The 23,223-nt window shown below is 44.7% G+C and overlaps 1 protein-coding gene across 2 annotated transcripts in view; it reads right to left on the bottom strand.

Annotated features, from left to right (window-relative positions):
* The window catches only part of puf (ubiquitinyl hydrolase 1 puf), a 99,389-nt gene that overhangs the window by 31,403 nt on the left and 44,763 nt on the right, over positions 1–23,223 (bottom strand). For both annotated transcript variants that reach the window (XM_055072257.2, XM_050180836.3), the window contains exons 27-46: positions 21,988–22,098; positions 19,163–19,303; positions 17,843–17,956; positions 16,753–16,839; positions 16,117–16,311; positions 14,565–14,693; positions 13,938–14,078; positions 12,532–12,687; positions 10,078–10,176; positions 9,791–9,970; positions 7,644–7,833; positions 6,447–6,610; positions 6,059–6,124; positions 5,477–5,623; positions 4,488–4,622; positions 3,524–3,618; positions 2,445–2,614; positions 1,677–1,827; positions 964–1,042; positions 735–788 (exon numbers count right to left, since the gene is read on the bottom strand). In XM_055072257.2, the coding sequence (XP_054928232.1) occupies positions 735–788; positions 964–1,042; positions 1,677–1,827; positions 2,445–2,614; positions 3,524–3,618; positions 4,488–4,622; positions 5,477–5,623; positions 6,059–6,124; positions 6,447–6,610; positions 7,644–7,833; positions 9,791–9,970; positions 10,078–10,176; positions 12,532–12,687; positions 13,938–14,078; positions 14,565–14,693; positions 16,117–16,311; positions 16,753–16,839; positions 17,843–17,956; positions 19,163–19,303; positions 21,988–22,098 (2,604 nt within the window). The remainder of the gene's footprint in view (positions 1–734; positions 789–963; positions 1,043–1,676; positions 1,828–2,444; positions 2,615–3,523; positions 3,619–4,487; positions 4,623–5,476; positions 5,624–6,058; positions 6,125–6,446; positions 6,611–7,643; positions 7,834–9,790; positions 9,971–10,077; positions 10,177–12,531; positions 12,688–13,937; positions 14,079–14,564; positions 14,694–16,116; positions 16,312–16,752; positions 16,840–17,842; positions 17,957–19,162; positions 19,304–21,987; positions 22,099–23,223) is intronic.

The raw sequence follows: 23,223 nt of genomic DNA on the forward strand, positions 1-23,223 counted from the left end.
AGGAAGAGATAGAAGAAAAAATTTTTGCTTATAGCAATTTTTTCACTGTTTTCAACACCATGCGACAGTGTTTGATGAAGTCAGCTTGGTGAAGTTACAACTACGAAACCAGCTCACCTAAGCTGACCAGCTGGCATCGAGTGTGGCTGTTTGGTATTAGTATCTCCGGAGGTGTAGGAACAGTGTAAAAAAACGAGGGTCGAGGCAAGGAAGACACCACATGAGCGCTAATTAACAATTATCTTTGTTTATTGCATTGTGCAACAACATTGTTAAGGACTGTAGCCCGTTGGGCTAACTGGTGTTGCGTGTTGATCATTGTGCTGAGCGGTAAAATTGCAGGGAAAAGAGAGGCCAGGAGGGCAGAATTCTGCACATATTTTTAATCAGTTAGTCGGCACTCAAAGTGGTCTTTCTTGCTTCCGTAGTCACTTTTCGAGCCATTCCCACGCCTTCCAAGATAAACCATCTAGCCCAAGTTTGCAAGCTTTTGCAATTCACTAAGTATTGATTACCCAAGATAACTCTACATATAAATTTGTCCGATTCCTCACACCTTCATTTTTGTGAAGCGAGCTCTGCAAATAGTGTGCAAAACTAAGGTTATAACCAATGAATTCTTGCTGACCTTATTGATTGTAATACTAAACCAAAATAGTGACGAGGTACACTGTGCTGGTTGTGTACGCAATGACAGACAAAGCAAACAAGAAAAACGTCAAATTCACACAAACCTTCTCAAAGGAAAAATCCATGAACTTGTCTGTGACAGAGTCATAGGTCTTGCTCTGTGAATAAGACAAACATAGGAGACGGATTCAGCTGAGGTCGCTTGCAAGGTGCTGACAGAACTGTGACACAAATGAGACTAAACTAATAACATTCAATGTTAGCTTAAGTATTATTTTTTAGTTCTAAAAGTTGAGGCCTTTATCTCTCAACCACAGGATGCATGTTCCTCACCGTCATCTCTCCTCCAAAACATTCAGCAGCAATGTGTGAGGGGTCGAAAGGCTTGACTTCTGCATCGTTGAACAGGAACCTGGGAGAGACGTGTTGCAAAGAGCTGGATTAATCTTTTATAACTCCATAAAATTACAATGCTTTCTGCATAGCACGAGTACTGAGATCCGTTACCAAAGTCGATGTGTCCCTGTGCTCATGGCACCGAGGATTCGTAAAAGAATATCACCACAGTACTAGCACATGCACCAAATGTTAATGAGCTTTTTGAAGTTGCACTTCTTTGATCAGTCAATAGCCGCACAATATGACTCTACATTATTGTGTTGCAACACATTCAACGCAAACACAAATATTAGGTTGTAGGGCATAATGTGCAAAACCTATGTATGAGAGACACCATAGCAGGGGGCTCCAGAGTAACATCGGCCATCTGGGATGCTTCAGCGTAGACCTAAAGACACAGTACATTTTTTTCCATTCCGCTACCGTCACAATGCAGACACGACAGCTCACAATCGAACCCACGACCTCACACTGCTGTGTAGTAAAATACCATAGCCATTGAGCAACCACATAAGCTGGCCATTGAGGCTGCAATTAGAGATACAAAATAAAAAAGTGTGTTCTGGTCAAATGCAAAATGCCAGTAAATGACTCTCGAAACTGTACTATGTGGTATTCCTTCTCCACTAGGAACTAAGAGGACTCACCACTTGTCCTTGCCAGGGTTTTGCCGCTCTCGGATGAAGCTGTAGTAGTGGCCGCCGTCTGCTGTGCCTGTGTGCACAGTCACGCCTATGAGATCGTACTCGTAGCTTCCGGTGTTTTCCTCCGGGGCTTCTTTCTTTTCCTCCCCATTTTCTGTGAGTAGAGGCCACAACAGAGCAAGATAGAAATTTTCTCACCGTTAGACATAAACAGCTTAACTCCTCGCCTATGCACGACCCACTTTACCACATGTAATGTAGTACGCATGCATGAGCATTTTGGCAAATTCCTTCTGCAGGATTCAGCACGGCGGAGGAAGTTTCAAGAAAGAAAATGCTGTCGTCCAATCAAGAGTAGCACAACGCTAGAGAGAGAACATGAGAACTTTAGACTATGTAAGCATAGCACAGATAAAGCAGGAAAAAATAAGGGAGATGGGGGAGGAGAAAGGTAGCACGCATTACTTTAAAGCTTGTTTTGAGTACACACCTTTAATGGGATACATAGATAGCTTATGAACAATAATTTACCATAACAAGTAGCACAAACTGACATGTAACACACTGCTTTTAGATCGCAGTGACTTCTGCAAAGACTTGCAATTGCGAATATTGCGAGTGGCAATCCACCCTGAGGGTTACGCAAAGTCAAATGTATATGTAAATTTTTAAACGGAGGCTGCTCTACATCTACGACATCTGAAACTAGGCGTGTCTGTGCGGCCCAGAATTTTGCTGCAGCTGGCCCTTAACCCGTCCACACCTACGCACCTTGCCGTGCCTGGCTGGGAAGCAGGTTGCTCTCCATGTAGTTGGACATGTCCAGCCGTAGGGGAAAGGAGAAGTGGGTGTTCACTTTCTCCTTCATCATGGTCACCATGTTGAAGGTGTAGCGCATGGTGTTGAAGCAGAGGATGCGCGGAAGCCGCTGTATGCAGGCCCTGCAGGAATGAGCATCCAACGACGGGGTCAAGAGTCGAGCAAGGGCAAGGCGCAACAAATGTGCAGGCACCAGACGATACAGAGCAGACAGTTAAGCGTTTTAGTGTTACCATGCTGCCGTTACCGATACCAGCTGCCACGACTGCACATGTTCCGAATTTTATTGGGCTCTCGGCTATTTGTCACTACAGCTTAGATAGTTTACCGACATGACACTTGCAAAGCTGGGATACACTAGGGAGAAAATCCAGCCACATCGCTAGTCAAGACTAGACTAGGGTAGAAATTCGGCCTTGCTGGTATGACATACTGCAAGTGAAGCACGAAAAAAAAGAAAAAGAAAGAAAGAAAAGAAAGGAAAAAGAGAGACTGAGGTTACAACACAGCACATGTGTTGGACTGGGCAAATCGCAGACAAATCAACATTAACTGATGTGGTGCCCCCATATGGTGGGTAGAAATCAAAACACTTCTGCGGCTTGGTGGCATCTTTTCTTAGGCCTAACAGCATCCGAAGAAACAAGCAATCTCTATAATATTGACAAAACACTGCTTATACTTTGTCCTCAACAAGAGACAACACTGAATGAAGGGCTTAATGATTTATTTTTTGCTGTCGTGTTGCAGAGAAGTTAGCAGGAACTGGGTAGCCTGGGCGCTGCCAGTATGTTATGCAATTACGGTAACCTTTGAACGACACCCCAGCAAGCTTACCAAACGGCTGCAGCAAATATTGAGAGCCCAGTAAGCCATGCAAATATGCATTCGTGGCAGTCGGTATTAGTAATGGTAACAGTACTGTGGTAACTCAATGCCAAAACATTCTAATAATATTTGTGTGGCAAAGTGACCTCCTAAATAACGTAAAAGTTTTTGTGAGTGTATACATGTGAAGCAGTGTCACGCACCTCTTTTCAGCCCGGACTTTTTTTCCACACTGGGAGCAGGTGTACATATTGTCACCCTCCAGTGTGTCCTTCACCGTGAGCTCATTCATGGATTCCTGCACGCAGATATCAGATTTGTTTAGACAGTGACATACTGAAACCATGTTATAATGAAGTCATATCCAGCCCAAAAATACCTTCCTTATATTAGATATTTGTTAAAGCCCATATTTGTTACACACCAATATTAGTGAAATACATTTTAGATTACTTTGTTATATGCAATAACCTATAATATCCAAGTTAGTTATATAAATTGATGTTTGACTGTATAAAGAGGAAGCCTTAGCTTGGACGAATTCCAATTCACCTAATCAAATGCTAGTAGAACCATGATGATAGAATCCCGTTTCGTACAATTTCCCAGCGGCAACGTTCCCGGTCGAGAACACAGAGAATGACCAACTACAGTTATGCTTCTCTTTTAACACTTAATACATTCCCAGAAAACACAATCTTTCAGCACTAACATTTAGTACATCGCCAAAGTACGATCGTATGATATGTTTTCTGGCTGCGAAATCTCCTGTGAACAAAGGTGCCGGGCACACGTGATCGAGAGCAGTAGGTGCTTGCCCATGTCATGTTCACATGAAAACGCCGACACACACTCAGCCATACGTGGAGCCAGGGGGGATGTCTGGTTGTCCTGACCCCCCCCCCCCCCCCCCTTCCTCGCCCTTAGTGGCCAAACTGCCTAGACACACCTCAAAAGACCAGTGAGACAGAAACAACTTTATTTAGTCGGTTGCAGAACGACACCATGCGGCGACACCAGGCAGAATATATTTTAAGACCAGTAAAATAGAAAGATACGACCCAGTTTAGAAACAGATGCCTTAGTTCGAAACTATGATCCCAATAGTGTGGAGAACGCTCATATCATGGTCATAGAGATTGGAAGTTAAAAGAATGAACCACTCACGTAAAGATTCCTCATGTCAGCCACTTGGCATCTCAATGTGTAGAACTCTTCCAACGTCCGACTGATGTGGTTGCAATCCAGGGAAACAACGTTGTTGGACAGCACTCCGCAGAAGAGTTGTTTCACCAGCTCCTTCTGCAAGAAACAGAGGTGCCCTTAAGTTAAGCGTCTACGTGACGTTCTCATAGGATCCTTCAAGGACCATTGGGATTAAATTTTTCTCTGGTTAAAATAAATTGGTTATAAATGAGTAGCACATACTGTTGAGGCAACGTTAGCAGAGCTGCTAACAAAATTTTTGTTGCTTAGAATTTTCTTTCTTTTTTTTCGAGTCTCTAAACGGTACCTTAGAAGACGACACAAAAACCTGGTGGTTAGCGGATATGATGCCCATCCCAAAATTTGTCCTTTGAGATCTTCAGTGCCACCCAATGTTTGAGGTCGCGGCAAAAGTACTGCACTGGTTCTAAGCGTACTGTGCTCTTTGTCATTTCCAACAACCTTGGTAGTGTTGGCACTTTTTGACAAGAAAGTGTTTTATGCCGAGGTCCACCATCAACTTCCTGTAATGGATGCGATGTCGACGTGAATGCATAAAATATGGCCTCTCTTGACAGCGATGGCGCGGACACCTATGAGCGGTAGAGCAAAGTACAGCATCATGACACTAACAAGCGCCGACGGTGAGCGCTTCGGTAGTCTCGGCGCAGTGAAGGCTCCAACGCAGTGCAGCCCGGCGTAGGCGGTGTATGCCTTCTGCTGATGTGACAATGCAGTTACCACACATGGTTTGTCTTTCGCATCCAATTAGCCTGCGACGCCTATGAAGTGCAACTTCATGCATCAGCATTGCTTACACACTGCCTACTGCTTCGCTTGTGATGGCACCAACTAAGAAAAAAATTTGCCGCCCAAGCACTCCGTGCGGATGGTTCAAAATTTCATTTCAGCTGGCCTTTAAAGAAGAACAGAAACACACTGTCACGTACCAACTGCGGTGTCATCTCTTCCAGCTTGCTTATCAGGTCTGTGAAGAACTCCACCATGTCTTTCTGTTCCCCAGTGTTGAGGGGTTGATGGTCCATTGTGTATGCCTTGCAGAAACTTCGTGGATTGTAGGCTTTTCGTTCACTTTCCTAAAAAGTGTACATGCAAAGCACGAGTTTATCAGTGCAGATTTATAACAAGTGACAATCGGTGCATAATCAACATCCCATTCTACATATGAAAGGAGGCTGCCAACTATAAAATCGACTTCAAAAGAATTTGTTCATGGGATAGTTTGTGTACTGTTTACGAAAACTGAATATTCGTGGTGCAAATAAACAGGACAGCAAAGAAACGCAATTGACATACGCAGGCGCCGATCTTGAACTGTTAAATTTTGGAACCCCTTCAAACCACGACAATTACTGTATTCTTTATTGGAGATGCTTGCACAGGGACTGCCACGGCTACCTGTCATGGCGCAACTGAGAAACGTCAACACCGTGATTCTCTAGTAAAAAAATGCATGTGAACTGTAGAGAAAACAGATCTTTTGTAAATTAAACCAGCGTTTTAGAACTCACCAGAAGATATGCAAACATCCGCTGCAGTTCCCTTAGTGTTTGGCCGTGTTTTCCCTCAGCAATCGTCTGAAAAGAAAAATGGAAACAAGTTTCACTGCAATGGGCTAAAAGATGCATGTGCGATGCAAATATTGTGTGACAAAAACTCAAATGCAGGATGACAACGTAACATGATCCATGCTAAAAAGAAATACAAGTGACTGCAACTGTAGAATAAGAAAGAGAAAAAAGGAAGGCAGTGGTATCAGACCAGTTTCCTCTACGCGGAAGAGTGAAATCAGTGCTGTCAACACACTCGCAAAGTCCCGACGCTGTCAGTGCAGGTCGAACGAGGACATGCTACGAAGACACGCGCCAGGAAAAATTGTGCCGAGTTCATAATGCTCACCTGTGCCGAGAGGATAGAAGCACGCGCTTGAGGCAGCATGAACAGGTGCTGCATACAAGAAGCGAGGTAGCAGGTGGCCCCAAGGTTGGTCAGACCCACATAGCCGCACTCGGAGCGGCCATCTTCATGAGGCCAGTAGTCCCAGGGATAGGGGCTGTGCGACTCTGTAAACAGGGGGCACACAATGTGGCATTAAAGTGGGAGAGACACATGGCAGCCTTTTGATTGTCTAGTAAGATAAGCAGGCCCAAGAGATGCACGGTCGTTTTAAATGGTTGTTAGGTAAGATAAGAGACATGCATGCTTTCGGTTGCCTTCAGTCGCGTTCTCATAGGATAACAGACCCAGAAATATGGAGCTCCCTTCACTTGCCTTGTAAGATAAGAGATTCAAGTTACGCTCATAGGCAGAGAAGAACATTGGCTTTACCAAGGAATCCTTGGTCTGCTACTTTTGTTCAGAAGAGGACATTCATGCCTACATACATGGATTCCCAAACTACAGTAGAACCTCATTGTGATATGACCCTGTTACTTACAATTTTCTAGTGCCAATGTTCGCGATTGAGAAGACAAAAAATGACCTAATACAGTTACCCTTCTTTTTTACCGGTTCATACGTTCCAGGACAGCATCTTTCGTCATGAGCATCATGTTTTGCTCTGGCAGTATCACAGACATTGTATTAAGGAATTGCCCACAAGCTCGATTTCGTTTCAGTTTCCTGTCGCCACCTTAACACATTACATAAGTAGGAAAACACCAGCAAGAGTCTGGCGATTCGGGCCCCGCCCGACATGCATTGAATGATTCGCGCCAAGTGTGCATGTCAAAATGCCCCACTTGAACCTTCAAGAGAAACTTCTGTCTCCACCCGATTCTTAATGTCCTTGTGGCAAGAGTTCTTTTTTTCTTAATGAAAGTATCACCTACGGTATATTCAACAACTAAATACACCCCAAAAAAGCTAACAGCAGCCAGGCCTTGCCATTTAATGAGAAAACTTGTTCAAGCACTTATGACAGGTTTACATTGAGCTATTAAACAATTTAAATGACAACACAACTCCGCCACCAAAAAAAAACCTTAAAAAAAAAAAAAAAAAAAAAAAAAAAAAAAAAAAAAAAACCAGCACACTCGCAATGTGGCATCAAGCTCTGTACAGGAAGCACAGGGCCTGTCAATGCCCGTCACTCACTCGGGCAGTGTTGCTGGAGCAGGCGGGCGTGGATGAGCCGGAAGTTGTCCTCGGAGCCCCGGACTAGTTCCAAGAGCAGGTCATACGCCGCGGCCCGCACCCCGGATGACTTGCACTTTGGAAGCAGGCGCCTCTGGCTGCTCTGGTTGCTCACAGTGAACAGGCAGCCCATTATGCCCAGGGCAAACTCCTGAAGTGACACGGGGGCAGAGCGTGGTCACCGATAGGCATGGCAGAAGGCTTTCAACAGATAGCCATGTACAGTCACTAGCAAAAGTCTACAGACCAAAAATACAGTCAAACATTGTTATAATACAGTCACCTAGGACATGAAAATGACTTTGTTGTATCCAATGTTCATTATAGGCTGAGAGTAGCGAGACACATTTGAGATTTACCTTGTTATAATCGTGCTTCTTATAACAAGGCTCAATTGCATTAAAAAAATGTTGCTTTTTCACAGCTTAGGCGCAGAGCTGGAAATGAAGTGTTACAGCCCACATCTGCATCTTCAACCATTGCAATGCACAGACGGAATTCCATGCTGATCCGCTGTGGCACAATTTTTCTGCCAGTGCTACGGTCTCCTAACTATTGCTCCCGTGTGTACAACACCGGACAATTAATCAGAACTCATGAGCAATTCTTGATCAGCATTGCCGAGCGGTCACCGAGGCGTACTGACAATGACCAGAGGCTGACGTCAAGCTGGGAAAGTATAAATCTTGGACTAAATACTTGGCTGAATAACACTGACAGTTTCCTTGTCCTAATGGAGCATACTTAGTGTTTTGCCTCAGTAACCATTTAGTACACTGCATAGCAGGAACAATTTCTCCGCAGGCTGAGAACTTCGAAGGTTAGAACTAAGTCCTTCTAGGCTCAAAGTTTCTGAGACTAAACTACAGCAAATCGACAGCAGAGCCATTTCTTAAGAGCAGTAAAGAGTAACAATGAACCAGTTTGTAGTAAAGTATATTGTCTCAAAACTCCACTTTCATTTGGCAGGAAACAGCTGATTGTTTCAAGAGAAAACGAAAGTCAACCTCTTAAAAGTTTGGCCTTTGCTTTCCCTCCCACACCAAAACCTCATCGCTGGTATGTCAGTCTGGCATCACTGGTTTAACCGTATTGTCTGGATTTGGGAAACAAATTTTCAGACCCCTTCGAGTTCAAATTACCAAGATTCAACTGCATTTAATTGCAGAAATAAGTTACCAAGAAACGCTCAGTCAGTTCTAGTAAAATGCAAAGCAGGACTTATCTGCCGACAAACAATTAACTAAACTTGGGCTGTAGCTTCAAGAAGTTCGAGGGGGGGGGGGGGGGGCGCCAACAGACCCATTTTTCTCGTCTTTCCTAGCTTACCAGGCACCCTACCTCTCACACTATAAAAGTCACCGTTCTGTTATTGCATAAGCATAACATACTAATAATGCAGCTCAAGTGAAGACTAATTTAACTGGTTGTTTCAGAGCACCCCGGCAGTGCTTTGATGGTCGTGTAAGTCAAGAATAACATAATACAAAGGACTTTAGCAGTGTTATTTCGGCTGACTTAAAATTATAGGAGCTTGGCTATTGCCACGGCAAAGCTTAGCTGCTGTGTTTAACAACCTTGGAAGCTTCCCAGGAGTGCTTGGAAATTACTAGTTGAATGTGCCACCAGTAATGTCATGTGCATTTTTTGCCAGTGAACAATGTACAGCTTGATCACTTTATCGCTCAGTGCAAGATGAGGTGGCCGCTGTGTCCGAAATTTCTTGAATGTCCTTACCAATTTTGTAGCAAAAGAGCCTTGTCCAATGAGAATATGTGCTCTGCACAAATACGTACTTGAGCACCATTGATTACTCTAGAATTTACTGCGCAGCATGTATAAATACTGGACAGACTTGACCCACGAGTTAAATTTTAATGAGTGTGCTCGCCGATACCGCTGTGCTTTGAGCATTGCTTGTTTTTCTGGTAATATGTTCGCCCAACAAAAAGTTAGATTTGTGACGAAGTTTTTGCACTGTCAGGTTCTTCGACATCACAACGATGTGATAACACTGAGCTTTAGTATCCCTTTGAGGCAAAGGCAACACAAAGGAATGAGGAAAAAAATGCTAAAGACTAAAGAACTGAGCCATGCTGTCCACCCACCTGGCCCTGCTTACTAAACTTGAATGGAGGATTGTGCTTGGCAACGGCTGTGGCTAGAGAAAGCAGGCCGTACAAGCCATCGTCATCTTGAGAACTCTGCAGAGCCCCTTCTCGTACGTCTCTGTTGAAGATGGCTTCAGCGACACGAGACGCCAAGCTGTCCAAGTCGACAATAGGTTTCTGCAGGAAGCAACGCAGGTCATGTTAATGCTTGTGCACTCACCGGCATTTTAGCTGTCACACTGCATTTGACATTAAAATTTGGAAGCAATGTTTCAAAAATTTACCTGGTCGGGTGACACATCGTCTTCCAAGTTGTCTACGAGTTGGCACACCAAAAAGAAGTAGTCTCGGCAACCAGGTCCGTACGGTTCTTTCTCACCCTCCTAATAAAAAAAGAACAAGAACAAGAAGCATAAGAACAGCAATACAGACATTAGGTCATCACATACAATTAAAGCTCTCAATTTAACGAAATTGGTGGGACCGAAGAGTTACTATATTCAAGTGAGAAGTCTGTTAAATCGCTGTGCTAAATTCAGCGCCGAAATACCTTAGGGGCCCCATTACCTTCGCATGTATAAGCTGCTGAACACGAACTTGCAGATTTAAATTCTGACTGCTTTCTCAAGTGTGTGGAACACGAAAACCCTACGATACTTAGACCGAGGTGCACGTCACAGAAGGAGTCGAAATAATTACAGCAGAACCACGTTGATGCATTTTTCCAGGTAGGGCACAAAAGAACATGTTACAGAGCCATGGAAAAATAACATTCGGGAAATTACAACGAAAAAAATTAAAGCAGTATGGTTTTAACTTGAAATTGTTTATTTCCTCAAGCTTACCTTCAAGGTATTAACCCTTTCGCTGTCACGGACGTACCGGTACGTCATCGCGCTTCCCCCCCACGGTGTCACTGACGTACCGGTACGTTCTCTACCGTGCGTTCAAAATTTCGCACCTGAGCGCAAAGCAGGCGCTCCTGGATTGGCCACGCCATCTGTTGACTCTTTCTACAAGTTCGTATATTCGCCCCGACCTGTGTTAGTCCATGTATTGAAGAGTACGGTGCGACTGCCACTCCCCACTTTCTCTTTGCTGAGTGGCGCGGTGGCTCCGCGTTCGCTGGATCATGCGTCGCGCGCGTGTGGTTATGGGTTCAAGGGTTGTTCTGTAATCTCCGCTGGTTTGAAGGTTTTTATTTTTATTCTGTTGGTGTGCCTGCTACGGCGCGTCAAGTTCAGGCGCACGTGCCGTTGCCTCTCCAAAAAGGGTGATTCGATTGCTGCTTTCGCTCTCTCGCCGCACCCTCGCTTCCGACTTGCAGCAGTAAACGTAAAGCCCTTCGAACTTTGTTTAGCCTTTTTTCATCTCCCTCTGTCTTCTTGATCATGCAACGTCCCATTTCTCTCCATTGCGCGGGCGACTGAAAGCGTATCCTCCCTGCGTGCGGTTACTTTCGGATGGCTCGGCGCGCGGGACCTTCGTCTGCTCATAGGAGCGGTGGCTGAATTCCGATTCAGAATACGAACCGAGCTCGGATTCAGACTCGGACAAAGTCGCATGAGAGGAAGAGGGTTCCGCATCGTCAGATTCGGATGTTGAACGGATTTTATAGTCAGGCTGCTGATAATGATGATGTTTACTAACAACAGCTGCAGAACACTGAAATGTGCATATTGCATTGACTATGTTATTTGTATACCAATCATAATCAAAAATAAATTGCTATGTTCATTCCCTGTTATGCTCGTTCCCTGAAACCAAGCCGACACTGGGGGTGCGTCACGGCCAGAAACGTCAGACAGCGAAAGGGTTAAACGAAATTATAAAAATCAATGTGCCTGCAATTTCTTTGTCATTTGCCTTTCAGCTTAACTGCTACCAACACACTTCCTAGCCTAGCAGCGAGCGGCCAGTTGGCGACGCCATAATGACAGTCGTAGCTGGCAGCTATGATGAGAGACGGTGTGTGTTCTGATGCTAGTGCCACCTCATGACGTGAATAAAATGGGCATGATAGGAGCTTGCTTCCCCTCTCTGGCTGTGGGATGGTGGTGTGCGTGGGCCAACCACATACCTGTTGGTGCACTTTGCAGTACTGTCCCACAAGAATCTTTCCGTCTGGTTACAGAGCACAGCACTGGGTTAGGTGAAAATTATTTGCTCGATATCCTGGTACGGCGAGTCAAACATCACAATTCCTCAGCGTGTCTCAATGAGGAACAATTTATTGACTGAATATCAGCTAACTGGCAGTGTTTCATAAAAGAAGCAACAAATCCCCTTTCTGTATGTACAATTCCTCAGCGTGTCTCAATGAGGAACAATTCCTTGACTGAATTTCAGCTAACTGGCAGTGTTGTATAAAAGAAGCAACAAATGCCCTTTCTGTATGTTCTTACTGCTGTGCAGTGTCTTTCCGTTACAGAGAGACTTTTAAACTCCACAGCCACTAAATTTACCTGACTGCCTAGTTTAAATGCAATGCAAGAAGCAAAAAGAACAAGACAAAATGGCGACCTATCAACTGGGAACATTATGCCCGAGAGTCAGTTGGGTGGGACTGTGAAAACAGGCCACTTAACAGCCAGAAAAACTCAACAAGGAACACATCAGCAGTTTACTACAGTGCAGGGTCTTCAACTAAGGCATGTTTCGCAGCCCACATAGAGACCCTCAGACTTTGGATATCAACATTAGGTTCTGCAAACGATTCTAAGAGACCGCCAGCTCACATCGTGATGCAAGGGCTGCATGCTCTGTGCGGCAGACAGGAAGTCCAGGAGGCTGGCCAGCAGGGGACCAATGTAGGTCTGGCCTCCACGGCCATCAGCGTCCACGCCAAGGCAGAGACGGTACAGGCCGGTGCAGGCCTCCCGGCGCACAGCGGGCTGTGGAGAAACGTCAGCACAACACGTGTCAGCACTTCCCGCTCGTCTGGAGTGCTCAGCTTGCAAAGCAGGGCGACAATCAGCAAGCAGATTGCTGAACTCTATAAACACTGGTGTTAGGTTGCGAGGTGCTGTGAAAGTAAAGATTTGGAAAGAGAACACGAGCCAGAAGGCACCAAACCCACAGCCCAAGCACCACAGTAATGGGCTATAAACACACTGCATCATTAACATGGAAAGCTTAGACATCTGAGACACTTCTAGCGCTTCAGGGGGGAAAAAAGAAACACCATACGAGAACAGAGAAAAGACAGGACAGGAAGAGTGCTGCTTCTTCAACTAAATTTAATTAATTTAATTATGGGGTTTTACGTGCTAACACCACATGATTATGAAGCCCGCTGTATCGGGGACTCGGGATTAATTTCGACTACCTGGGCTCGCGGTATACAGGCATTTTTGCATTTCACCCTCATCAAAATGCATCAGCCACAGCCGGGACTTTATTTCAACTAGTTGCACTGCATTGTAAAGTGGCCCCCCAAAAAAAGCCATGCGATGAGATCCTAAAATGCTCAGAAACACAGCGCAAGTGGTCTGATGCACGTGTCATGTTTCTGAGCATTCTGAGCACATGTATGCAACAATACGCGTGCATGGTTGAATAAGTGTGTTTTGGCTATGCTGCGCTATCCATGCTCGGCGATCCTACCCATCACACCTCCCCAGCAGCTACCCCACCCTCTACTTACACAAGTACCTTTACGAGCCCAAAAATTTGACAGAGCCCTGATCATGTTGTATGGTTATATCTTCCACAAGATTGCAGGCCACCACACATGTTTGGGGGTTGAAACTGCCTGATAGACTCCTTTTTGCTGTCTGTAGGTCACCTCCACTTAGTAGTGGCATGTGTCAACCACAATGGTGCACCGCCCTCTTTGAAGGGTGTGCGGACATTTTCCTGCACAATTGTGCAACAAGGACAAAAATATACACGAGAATGAAAAGAGATAATGTTCCTATCACAGGACAAGTCCTTGTAAATAAATGTGAGGGCAGCCATAAACTGATATTGCCAAAATGAATGGCCAAAATGGTGAAAGATGCAACTCAGCCCTACGAGTGTGAAGCTGATAAATAGGTGGTGGCCCTACAATGATGACGCTATAACAATGAAATCAGGCACGTCGCACAAGTCGGAGCAGTCTACAGGTTCACAATCGACAGTAGAACCCAGGTTTACGCACGTCAGGATCGTCCAGCACGAGGCGCCGCAGCCAGTTGTCCAAGCCTTGGCCGGATGGTGGCTGGAGCAGCAGGGGTGGGCCCGGCGGCGGGGGTCGAGAGTGAGCCCACGATGCCAGGAGGCGCATGACGCACTGCACCACCTGCGGCAATTCCTCAATTCGTGACGTTTTCTAGAACGAATGTTGCAAATGAGATCACCTCAACTTGTTCACACACGATGGTTAGCAGCGATAAGCCCCGTTTTATATTTTTTCTTCCAGTCTACGGTCATCACTATTTTTCAGAAGAACTTCACTGTTACCGAGCATTACTGCTTTTATTTCTAGGTAGGTGCAACTTATTGGCTCTGCCCCAATTCCTGTGTAAGCTCTTTGGTTTCTTCAGAATGTAGCATAATCCTTTTTTACTGATCATCAAATAGAGAGAGACGAAGCCGAGCTGTCAGAGTCCTTGACATCATGGCAAGCTGCCGCAGAAAGTGGCACTGACACCTGACCATCTCACTGTTGCGTCTTTTTCGGCTTACCAAGCCCTGAAGTTTGTCCCTAGATGTCTGTTCATCGGGTGAGCTCCGACTGTACTCGTTGGGTTATGTAGGAAGGCAAGGATAATATTGTTCAACTCACCTGAGGCCTACCCCAGAATCCAGTGCGTAGTTCGTGAGGATCTCGTAGGAGAGCGCCTTCTCCTAGCGCACCCTGGAGGAGTCGAATGAGACTCAGGGATTCGGCACTTGACAGCATTTGAAGTAGCACCTGCAATCGTAAAGAGCGCAGATAAGCAGGGTGTGCGAGGGTCTGCTTATCAAGCAGAAAAATATCAGAGATCTGGGAAGAAAATGTTGTTCCACATTAAGCACAATGGACACCTGCTGAAGATAATTCCTATGCAAAACTACAATGATGATGGTAACAGCTAAACTAATACAGTGCAGTCCACTTACAAAGATACCACATATAACCACATATCGGTTATAACGCTGAGTCAACTTAAGAGTATTGTCTTATGCATTAGGGCTACGGGAAAAATAACACACATATAAAGCAAGCGCAGATTGGCGACTATTTCAGCACGCCTTACACTTGACATGCTGTTTAGAGGCATAAACACTACTTTTCACTGCTCACTTTCTCCAACGTTTATCTTTAGCGCAAGTGACAAAGTGGAGTTTGGCACTACAAAGGCACTTGTGACGGTATTTTTTTTTTAAACAGCAGTCCAGATACAGCAATGATGTTCTTTTTGATATTGTTTGATATTGACCTCAATACAATAAGCTTGGATATAATGAATTATCAGATATAACAAAGTAAACCAACTGCTTCTCACTGACGTCCAAAATGTAATAAACATTTGCTTATAGCAATCTGAAGCACCTCTCTGAAGCACCCGAAGCAATCTTAAAGTAGAGGTATAATCAGGAATGTCCTGCATGTCATTAATCATGGTCATTTCTTTTAGTAGTTGTGATACAATCACATAAATTTTGCATGGAGAGCTGCAGATGTGGCATCCAAAGGTGTTCATCCAGTGATGATCATAGTGACACACATTCCACTGTTTTACTTCCGTGACAGCTGCAGTCGCTGGCTAGTGCTTTACGCTGTGTTCAGAGGGCTCAAGTGTCTTTGCTGTGCACTTTGGAGTGGTGTAAGTGGAGGTCATGAGAGGGCTAGGACCACTGCTGGCTGAGTCAAGCACCACCATCCCATTTGTAATGCACCAATCGTCTGATCTACATTGTGCAGGGACTGAAGCAATGTCTCTGCGACCTTGTCAACCGTCACACCATAGGTGCAGAGGCAGAAGCTTTGATTTGATTTTTCTTTTATACTCCTTATATGCCTTGTGACGAATCCTTTCGACATTAAAGAAAACTAAATTGTCTGATCTAACTGCTGTGCAACGAACTCTTAACAAAGACCTGGTGCCCCAGAAAAATGCATACATTTGCCAGGACCAGACTTATTGTTTGATTTTCGTGATTAACAGGGGTCGGCTCACCAATCTTTTACCACACAACTTACGCAGTTAGCTCTTTTTTAAACGGCACACACTAAATGATCCCTTTGATTTTTCTAACAACCTTTCTTTGGCTTTCCCGCAGTCGTCCTAAAACCAACAGAGGCGTGTATACAAGTGACAACTGGCAACGTGCACAAGTGCTGAGGAACTAACCTGCCCTAGCCTTGGCACAAACAGTCGATCCGGATTGGCACGCCGTTGACGCTTGGCCTTCTTTCGCGGCTGTTCCAAGATGGCGTCGACAGACAGAGTGTCTGGGCAGGCATCGGACGTCATGTCCATGCCTCCACCTTCCACACTCAGCTGGTACAGGACCCTCAGCAGGCAGGCAAGGCAGTCTTCTGCCCACTGCACACATTGGAAGAAAAAAAAAAAGAAAACATTTTATGTGATTTGACACTCCCCCTCTAGTGTTTCTTTTTTGTTTTGCTGATTCCTACTTAAGTTATGGACTACTAATAAGATATCTGTTGATGATTACCTAGGGAAGCTCTCCGATTTCTTTATTACGAATACCTGCCCAACCTCCACAATTATGTGGACCTCACGTGATCTGGGAATCAGTTGAAGTGGAGCTTTCTTATGTGTTTCTGAGGAATGCTGCTCTTATTTAGCAAGTAGTACAGTTTGTGTTGTACATGTTATTATACATGGTGAAAAACAGCAAAAGCAGGAAGGTGCTGTCAAGGCCCATGCCAGTTAAGCAGCCAGCTGTATGGAAATTAGGTAACAGTGATACTACCTCGAAAATACGCTTCAGCAGGCGAATATGTAAGCAGGGTTACTTACTTCGTTCCACTCCTCGCCTTCGTGAGGATGAAGCACTCCCGAAGTGAAGATGTCAAAGAGATGCCGCAGGCCACCACACTCCACGAACTGAAAACGAATGGGTGTGGCACTTTCAGTCAGCTGCAGACTAAACAGGTAATACAAAATGGGCTTACACCCAAGCTCCTTTGCACGTTGCACACAAGAGAGGTAGTATATCATGTAGATTTTTATCTCTCAGCACCAGTGGTAACTATGCTCTGATAAGCTAAAACGATGCTGCGGGCACCCAGGAGCACAAAAGCTCCTCATGTGGCCTTAAATGTGAAGCTTAAGAACAGCGCAAAATGAGACACAGATAGTCCTATCCTACTTGCTCATGTCTTATTTTGTGCTATTCTTAAGCTTTTGAACCATGAAACAACCAGCCCAGCAGCCTGGATTAGTAAATTGAAAAATAAACTGCTCTGTCAGGCTTCAGTAAGCTGTTGGTGCATTTAGACCCCTCTCCTCACCTTGTTCGTTTCCTGAACCCCCTTAGATACTATGCAGTTGCTCAGGCGAGCAATTAATGAAACTCTGATAATTTCCCATGGTAGACCTAATGCTTATTGCTTTGCATGCATCCTCATCAACTCTCACATCCTGCTCCTATTTTCAGCCTACCATGACTTTTTGTTCAATCTCGGATCACAACACATAATTAAATGTTCCACTTATGGCACTCACATTTTCAGCAATGCTTTTGGCATTTATGTTGACATTTCTTGGCGGTTCTAGTCACAATAGCTTTGCTGTAGCACACAATGGGGATGATATCAGCCACAGAAATTACTCCAAATAATACAAAACTTTATGCAATCCCTGCATCATCATTATTTCCTTCTTTTTTTTTTTTTTTAGTGTTTCATGTTATCCCTATATGGAAAGCAAGAAAGAGCAGCTGAACAAAGCAGACTTGGGCAGAAACAAAGACTTCGACAAAAGAAAAGAAATTACTATCTAATGCACACATATGGATACCTACACATACACACATATGTGCACATGTGCACGCACACTAACTGTACCCACAGGAAAACACAATCTCCACTAAGATCAAGCAAATCACCTTTTCTGCCCACGTTGGGCCCAAGGGAACCGAAAATCCCAGGTCTTTCGCATCGTCTCCGATCTCATTGGTAGTAGAGCAGCATGGTCCATTGTTTTGGGAATGCAAGTCCACCTGAAGAGAACATAATACAGTGTTGGCTGTCTCTTCTTGCAACTTTCTACTTAAATCCTTTACTTAAACCTCAAAATCAGTTAAAATCTGCTACAGCTTCACAATTTGCAAAAACATGGCAATGAAAGAGAAGATCAAATAGAGTAAGCAGATAATTTTAGGACCTGCAAGTATGTAGTATGTATTATGATAGCAATGGTCACTGTAAGGCATCCAGGACATTTGTCTATGTCAATAGCAGAGTGCTCACTGAATACTTTTTGAGAAATACTTCGTTTCATAGAATAAAAAGTGCCAAAGAGTTTTATAACCTATCATTTAATCAGATCTCCACATAATTAAAGACAGGCAGCATCACTAACTATGAACATTCCACTAACAAAGTGCTCTAAACGTGCTCGAATCTATGAAGCATCTCTTCAAATCCGCTAATAATTGCACCATGAAATATTTCATTGAAATGCACTGAAATATCTGCTACCTGTACGTTTCGGCCACTAACAAGGCGAACATACTCTAGAAACAATAGAACGCCTACTAAACGTGATGACACCAATTTAAGAAGGCCGCCTGGCTATGTGTTGACCAGCATCTGTGCCAACTGCTGCTATGATTAGACACTATGATTATCGGCAGCTGTCCATACGATGTAATGCCATGGACGTCATCTTTTGCAAGAACATTACGTAAAGGACAGCATAGGCAACTAGAGACGCTACAAATATGTGCCCATGTCTGTTCTTGCAGGTACCCCGCAAAAGGATTGCTAATTGAGCGAGCTGGAAGGCATTCATGATGACCAGCGTGCAGAAAGGTGAACACAAGAATTTGTATTCCTATTCTGTTTACTATTTTTCGTAGTCATCTCTCTGCACATTGAGTGTCGTAATGTTCATGCAGGGTAGTTTGCAACTTATGGTCATGTCATTACAAATTCCAGGCATCCTTGCGCAATCTCCTGTGAAACCTACACAATCCTGTGCTGTTGTCTGGCAAGCTGAAGGCAGAGCGTGCAAAGGTCACAAAACACATGTACCTCGGTGACTGGATGGCGGCGCCCTCGGAATGTATACGTATGTGTGCGGATAGTAAATGAGTGTTGTCCGGGTCATGGCAACAACGCTAACAATTACAACTCAGTGTCGCAAGACTGCCAACATCATTGAAAAGCCGCGGCTAGAATCCCCGAAAGGACGTGCTTCTCACATCGCTTTCCTTCGGCTGAGCTATGTGGGAGCGAGATCCACGCTGGCGTAAGGATTCCACGATCTGGAGGGAGTACATCAACTTCTGAGGCTCTTCGGGGTTGAGCAGAGTTTGGAGGGCAACTGCTGCACCTTCGGGTTCCTGAAATGTCGAAATGAGACAGAAAGAGTTGGCGACAATCCACAATTCTCAAGTGGAGAAGTCCCCAATAATTAATTTACCTACAGTAGAACCTTGCTATAGAAAACTCGCATCCAACAACAAAATACTTTTGCTATATCTAACACTCGTAAGCGGAGAGAAAACAAATGAGATCAGGTCTATGTGAAAGACGCACATGCATGATACCTCCGATGAGCAAGCAAAGGTGCTTTCGCCAACACTGAAGGCCCATCAGCAGCTTGCCGTGCGAACATGTGGCACTAAACAATATTTAATTACAGATAAGCACTTCGAACTGTTGTTAATACACAACCACCAATCGATGCGATCACACAGGATCTGCACATTGACTAGCCAGCTACAGACCGGCCTAGTCAAGACACTTGCCACAACATGCACGTCCGTCTAAAATGTGCCATTTCAAGTTGGTCTTGCAAACTATTTCACAGCTTTGCTTCCAAAATACGAGTTTTGAGCGTGCAATTTAGAAAGATATTCAAGTTGTTCTGGCCATGTGTTTGACATTTTTGCTGCCAACATACATACCTAAAGCTGTTGTGTGAACAAACATTCACTCTGCTATAACCAATATTTCATCAGAACTTCCACCTCGGTTTCGGTATAGCAGCAAAACACTAATTGAAATAAAGCATGGCCAACCAAATTTTAGATTTATTTTGCTATATCTGATAGTTCGTTATAGCTATATTCATCATGAACATGAAATTTGAGTACCGTATTTACCCGAACCTAATAAGCACCTCTTTTTCAGAGAAAATGTGTCTCTAATTTGCCTGCACTTTACAGACGGATACGAAACCAAGACACGTTCACGGCATTGGCAACAGCCTGCCGTCAAATGCCAGCAACATCACTGTCACGAGCACATTTTTGAGAAGGTTGCTGTTGGTTCATATGGGCTCATTTCGTGCTCAACTACAATCTGGAGTGGCCATTTTCAGAGATACTTATCACTTTCCCAAGATTTCCAAGATATGCGGTCACCAGCATACCTGGCGCCGTGCAGAAGGCTAACTATCTGCATACAGATATTGGACTTATCGAAGTATGCAGCCTACAGAGTTCCTTGTCCAATGCTGAGTCACACAAAATCTCATGAAAGCGATGGCACTATCTCTAAAAGTGATATCTCTAAAAGTGTAGTGCAAATGGTGATTATGCTTAAAGTAACTTGTGCTTGGGCCGAAATTTTTATTTAAGTTTTTTGCTAGATTTACTAGCCATACAGGCTCCAAGTACCTGCTTGAAATGGCCAGAAACTTTGTTAAATAGAAACCGTGTCACGAGATTACTTTGTTAAATCAAGAAAGTTGCACAGTTTTCAATGGAACTAAGATAAAGAAATTAAAATAGTTCCATCACATCGCAAATTTCGTTAAATTGAAGTTCCTTATATCAATGTTTGACTGCACGGAGGAAGGAAACTAAGGAGAGGCCCTGACGTCACTCTTTGTGAAGCAAAAGTGAAGCCGGAAGTTGGCGTTGCTCATGGCGATGCTCCGCCTTTTGTGCCACCCTCCTCTCTTGTTTACATCTTTCTCGAAACCACGCCGCGCTGCGCGTGGTTTCGCACGCGGAGCGCGCGCGCTCGCGCAACATCCGGCAGAGCACGGTGCAGGTAACACAGCGCAACAAGACACGGTGACTAACGCAAACCCGCCCACACAGCGCCTTTGCCACGGCACGAAACCTACCAGAGCAACACGTGTGCGCGCTCAAAAAATCAGAACAACGCCGCCATTGTGGCCCAAAAGGCGTGGCCATGGAGCAAAAAAAATAAAAAAGCAGCAAAAGAAATGAGAACCTATACGTCATTTCCGCCACACTTTTCTCCTAGCGCGCGGAGGGGGTAGGGCCTCTCCTTAGTTTCCTTCCTCCGTGTTTGACTGTATGTGTTTTTGTTTTTACTAAAGTGTTGCACACATGCTGTTATTGTTGAGTGCATTGCACAGAGGGTGCTGTGGGTATCCGTCAAGATAGTAGAGAATTTTAGCGCGTGCGGCATTCCGGCAAGCGCGGGCAGTTTGCCGGATGAGCGGGAGCGTAAACGTGAGCGGCCAGATTGGTGGCGCCAGCTGGGGGTGCAAAGCTCAACCACATAAACACAGAGCCAATTACTATATTCTTCTTAGCTGGGGTGTAAATTTTAGACAGCAGCGTAATCGTGTTCACAATTTCGCCGCTGCTGAAAACTTGCACCAGCAGCGAAGCAGAATATAATAGGTTACTGCAATTTTAGCTTTGTGTTTGTCTGGTTGAGCTCTACGCCACCAGGCGGCTGCACCACTCCAGCTGCTCACGTTTACGCCCCCGCCCATCCGGCAATCTGCCCAAACCGCCCCCGTTTGCTGGAATAGCGGACAGGCTAAAGGTCTCTACTGTTTGGGGCAGCTTTTACACCTGAGCCTTCATCTTTTTGAGAAGAACAGAATGTTGTTGTATCACATTAATACAAGCCAGTGCCATTGATAATGAAGTGGCCAGTCGTGTCTGAGTAGACGACGACAATCTTGTTAAGTGTTAAGTGATGAAATTGACGAAGAATGTACACGCATTTCAGCGAGATCAAACGCAGCAATGGAGACTGTAGGCACCTGCTCAACCGTGGCAAAGAGACATTCCACAGCGTAGCTGCGACTTACCGATGCAACCTGTACAAACTGACGAAGCACTGCGGGTGACGTAGGAAGCATGGTGAGTATTTCCCAAACTCGTCGAGACAGGACTTGGGCCTTTGTGTGCAGCACCATCTCCTGCAGCAAGAAGACGAGTTGCAAGTAACTTTAGCTCAAGCTGTCCGTCATCTAAAAATGTGTGTTACGGCGGAGCTGCAACTTACCGGCAGAATCTGCTGAAAGAGAAAATCGGCCTGTCGCGCGGCCGACAAGAACAGCGCGTCAGCTCTGCCCACTTTCTCACTCTCATTCATCCCGAATTCATCCACACACACATACGAAAAACGGCCATGATACAAGAGTGGCAAGCATCACATTTTTAACATGTTGACTGCTACCGCAGAAGAAAACCAAAGTGAAGCAGCAACTTGTCGGAAGATTGTGCACGTCAGAAGGATTGTCCTGTCACAGCAGAGAAAAATCTGTGAAACTAGGCTCACTTTTTCAAGTAGGGGTGTGCAAATACCAAATTGTAGATTTCGAGTCAAATATCGCATCCAATCAAGAAAAAGAAAGCCAAATATCAAATCGAATATTGAACATCAGAAAATGCGACAAGAACATTTAAGCATACAAATTTTGTGCAAAAGACACAGTTGTGCACATGCTCAGGAGCCTCTAGTACTTACATTACATAAGAATCTTGCTAACTATCAGTAACTTAGGTACTCATGAACCGAGATTTTTAGTTTGCTCTACTATTACTAAAGGGAACTCCAATCCAGTATTTCAGCAGTGACAACTCAGTTTGTATACGAAGCTCAGGAAAATATTTTTTATCGATAGAATGTCAATTGGAAAGAATCAAGCGCTTTTCAGTTTAATAGTGGGCCATACTGTGCTTAATGGCAATCTCCTATTGATTAGAAAGTATTGCCTTCACCATTTTCTTCGGGAAAACAGCAGGGTTTTCCCATCTTTATGGCAGGTGGCTTTTGTGGGTTATTTGGGTTATCAGTTTGTGCAGGCCAATCTGCCCAACAGATAAAATTGCGGAATGTGCATCACGTGACTCGGCACACCGCTTCGCGTGGCCATCAGCGCCGCGCAGGTTGACCACGGTCGGCACCAACGGTAATGAGTTCTCAAATTCGGAAACCAGCAGCAAGTTTGCACGAAGCCCCCACCTCCCCCTTTCGTCTGTGTCCACTTGCCGTCTATGTAAATACACCTGCAGTTGGGGGTTCAGCACACTGGTCACAT

This window comes from Dermacentor andersoni, chromosome 7 (genome assembly GCF_023375885.2).
Source record: "Dermacentor andersoni chromosome 7, qqDerAnde1_hic_scaffold, whole genome shotgun sequence".
NCBI classification, from domain to species: Eukaryota; Metazoa; Arthropoda; class Arachnida; order Ixodida; family Ixodidae; genus Dermacentor; species Dermacentor andersoni.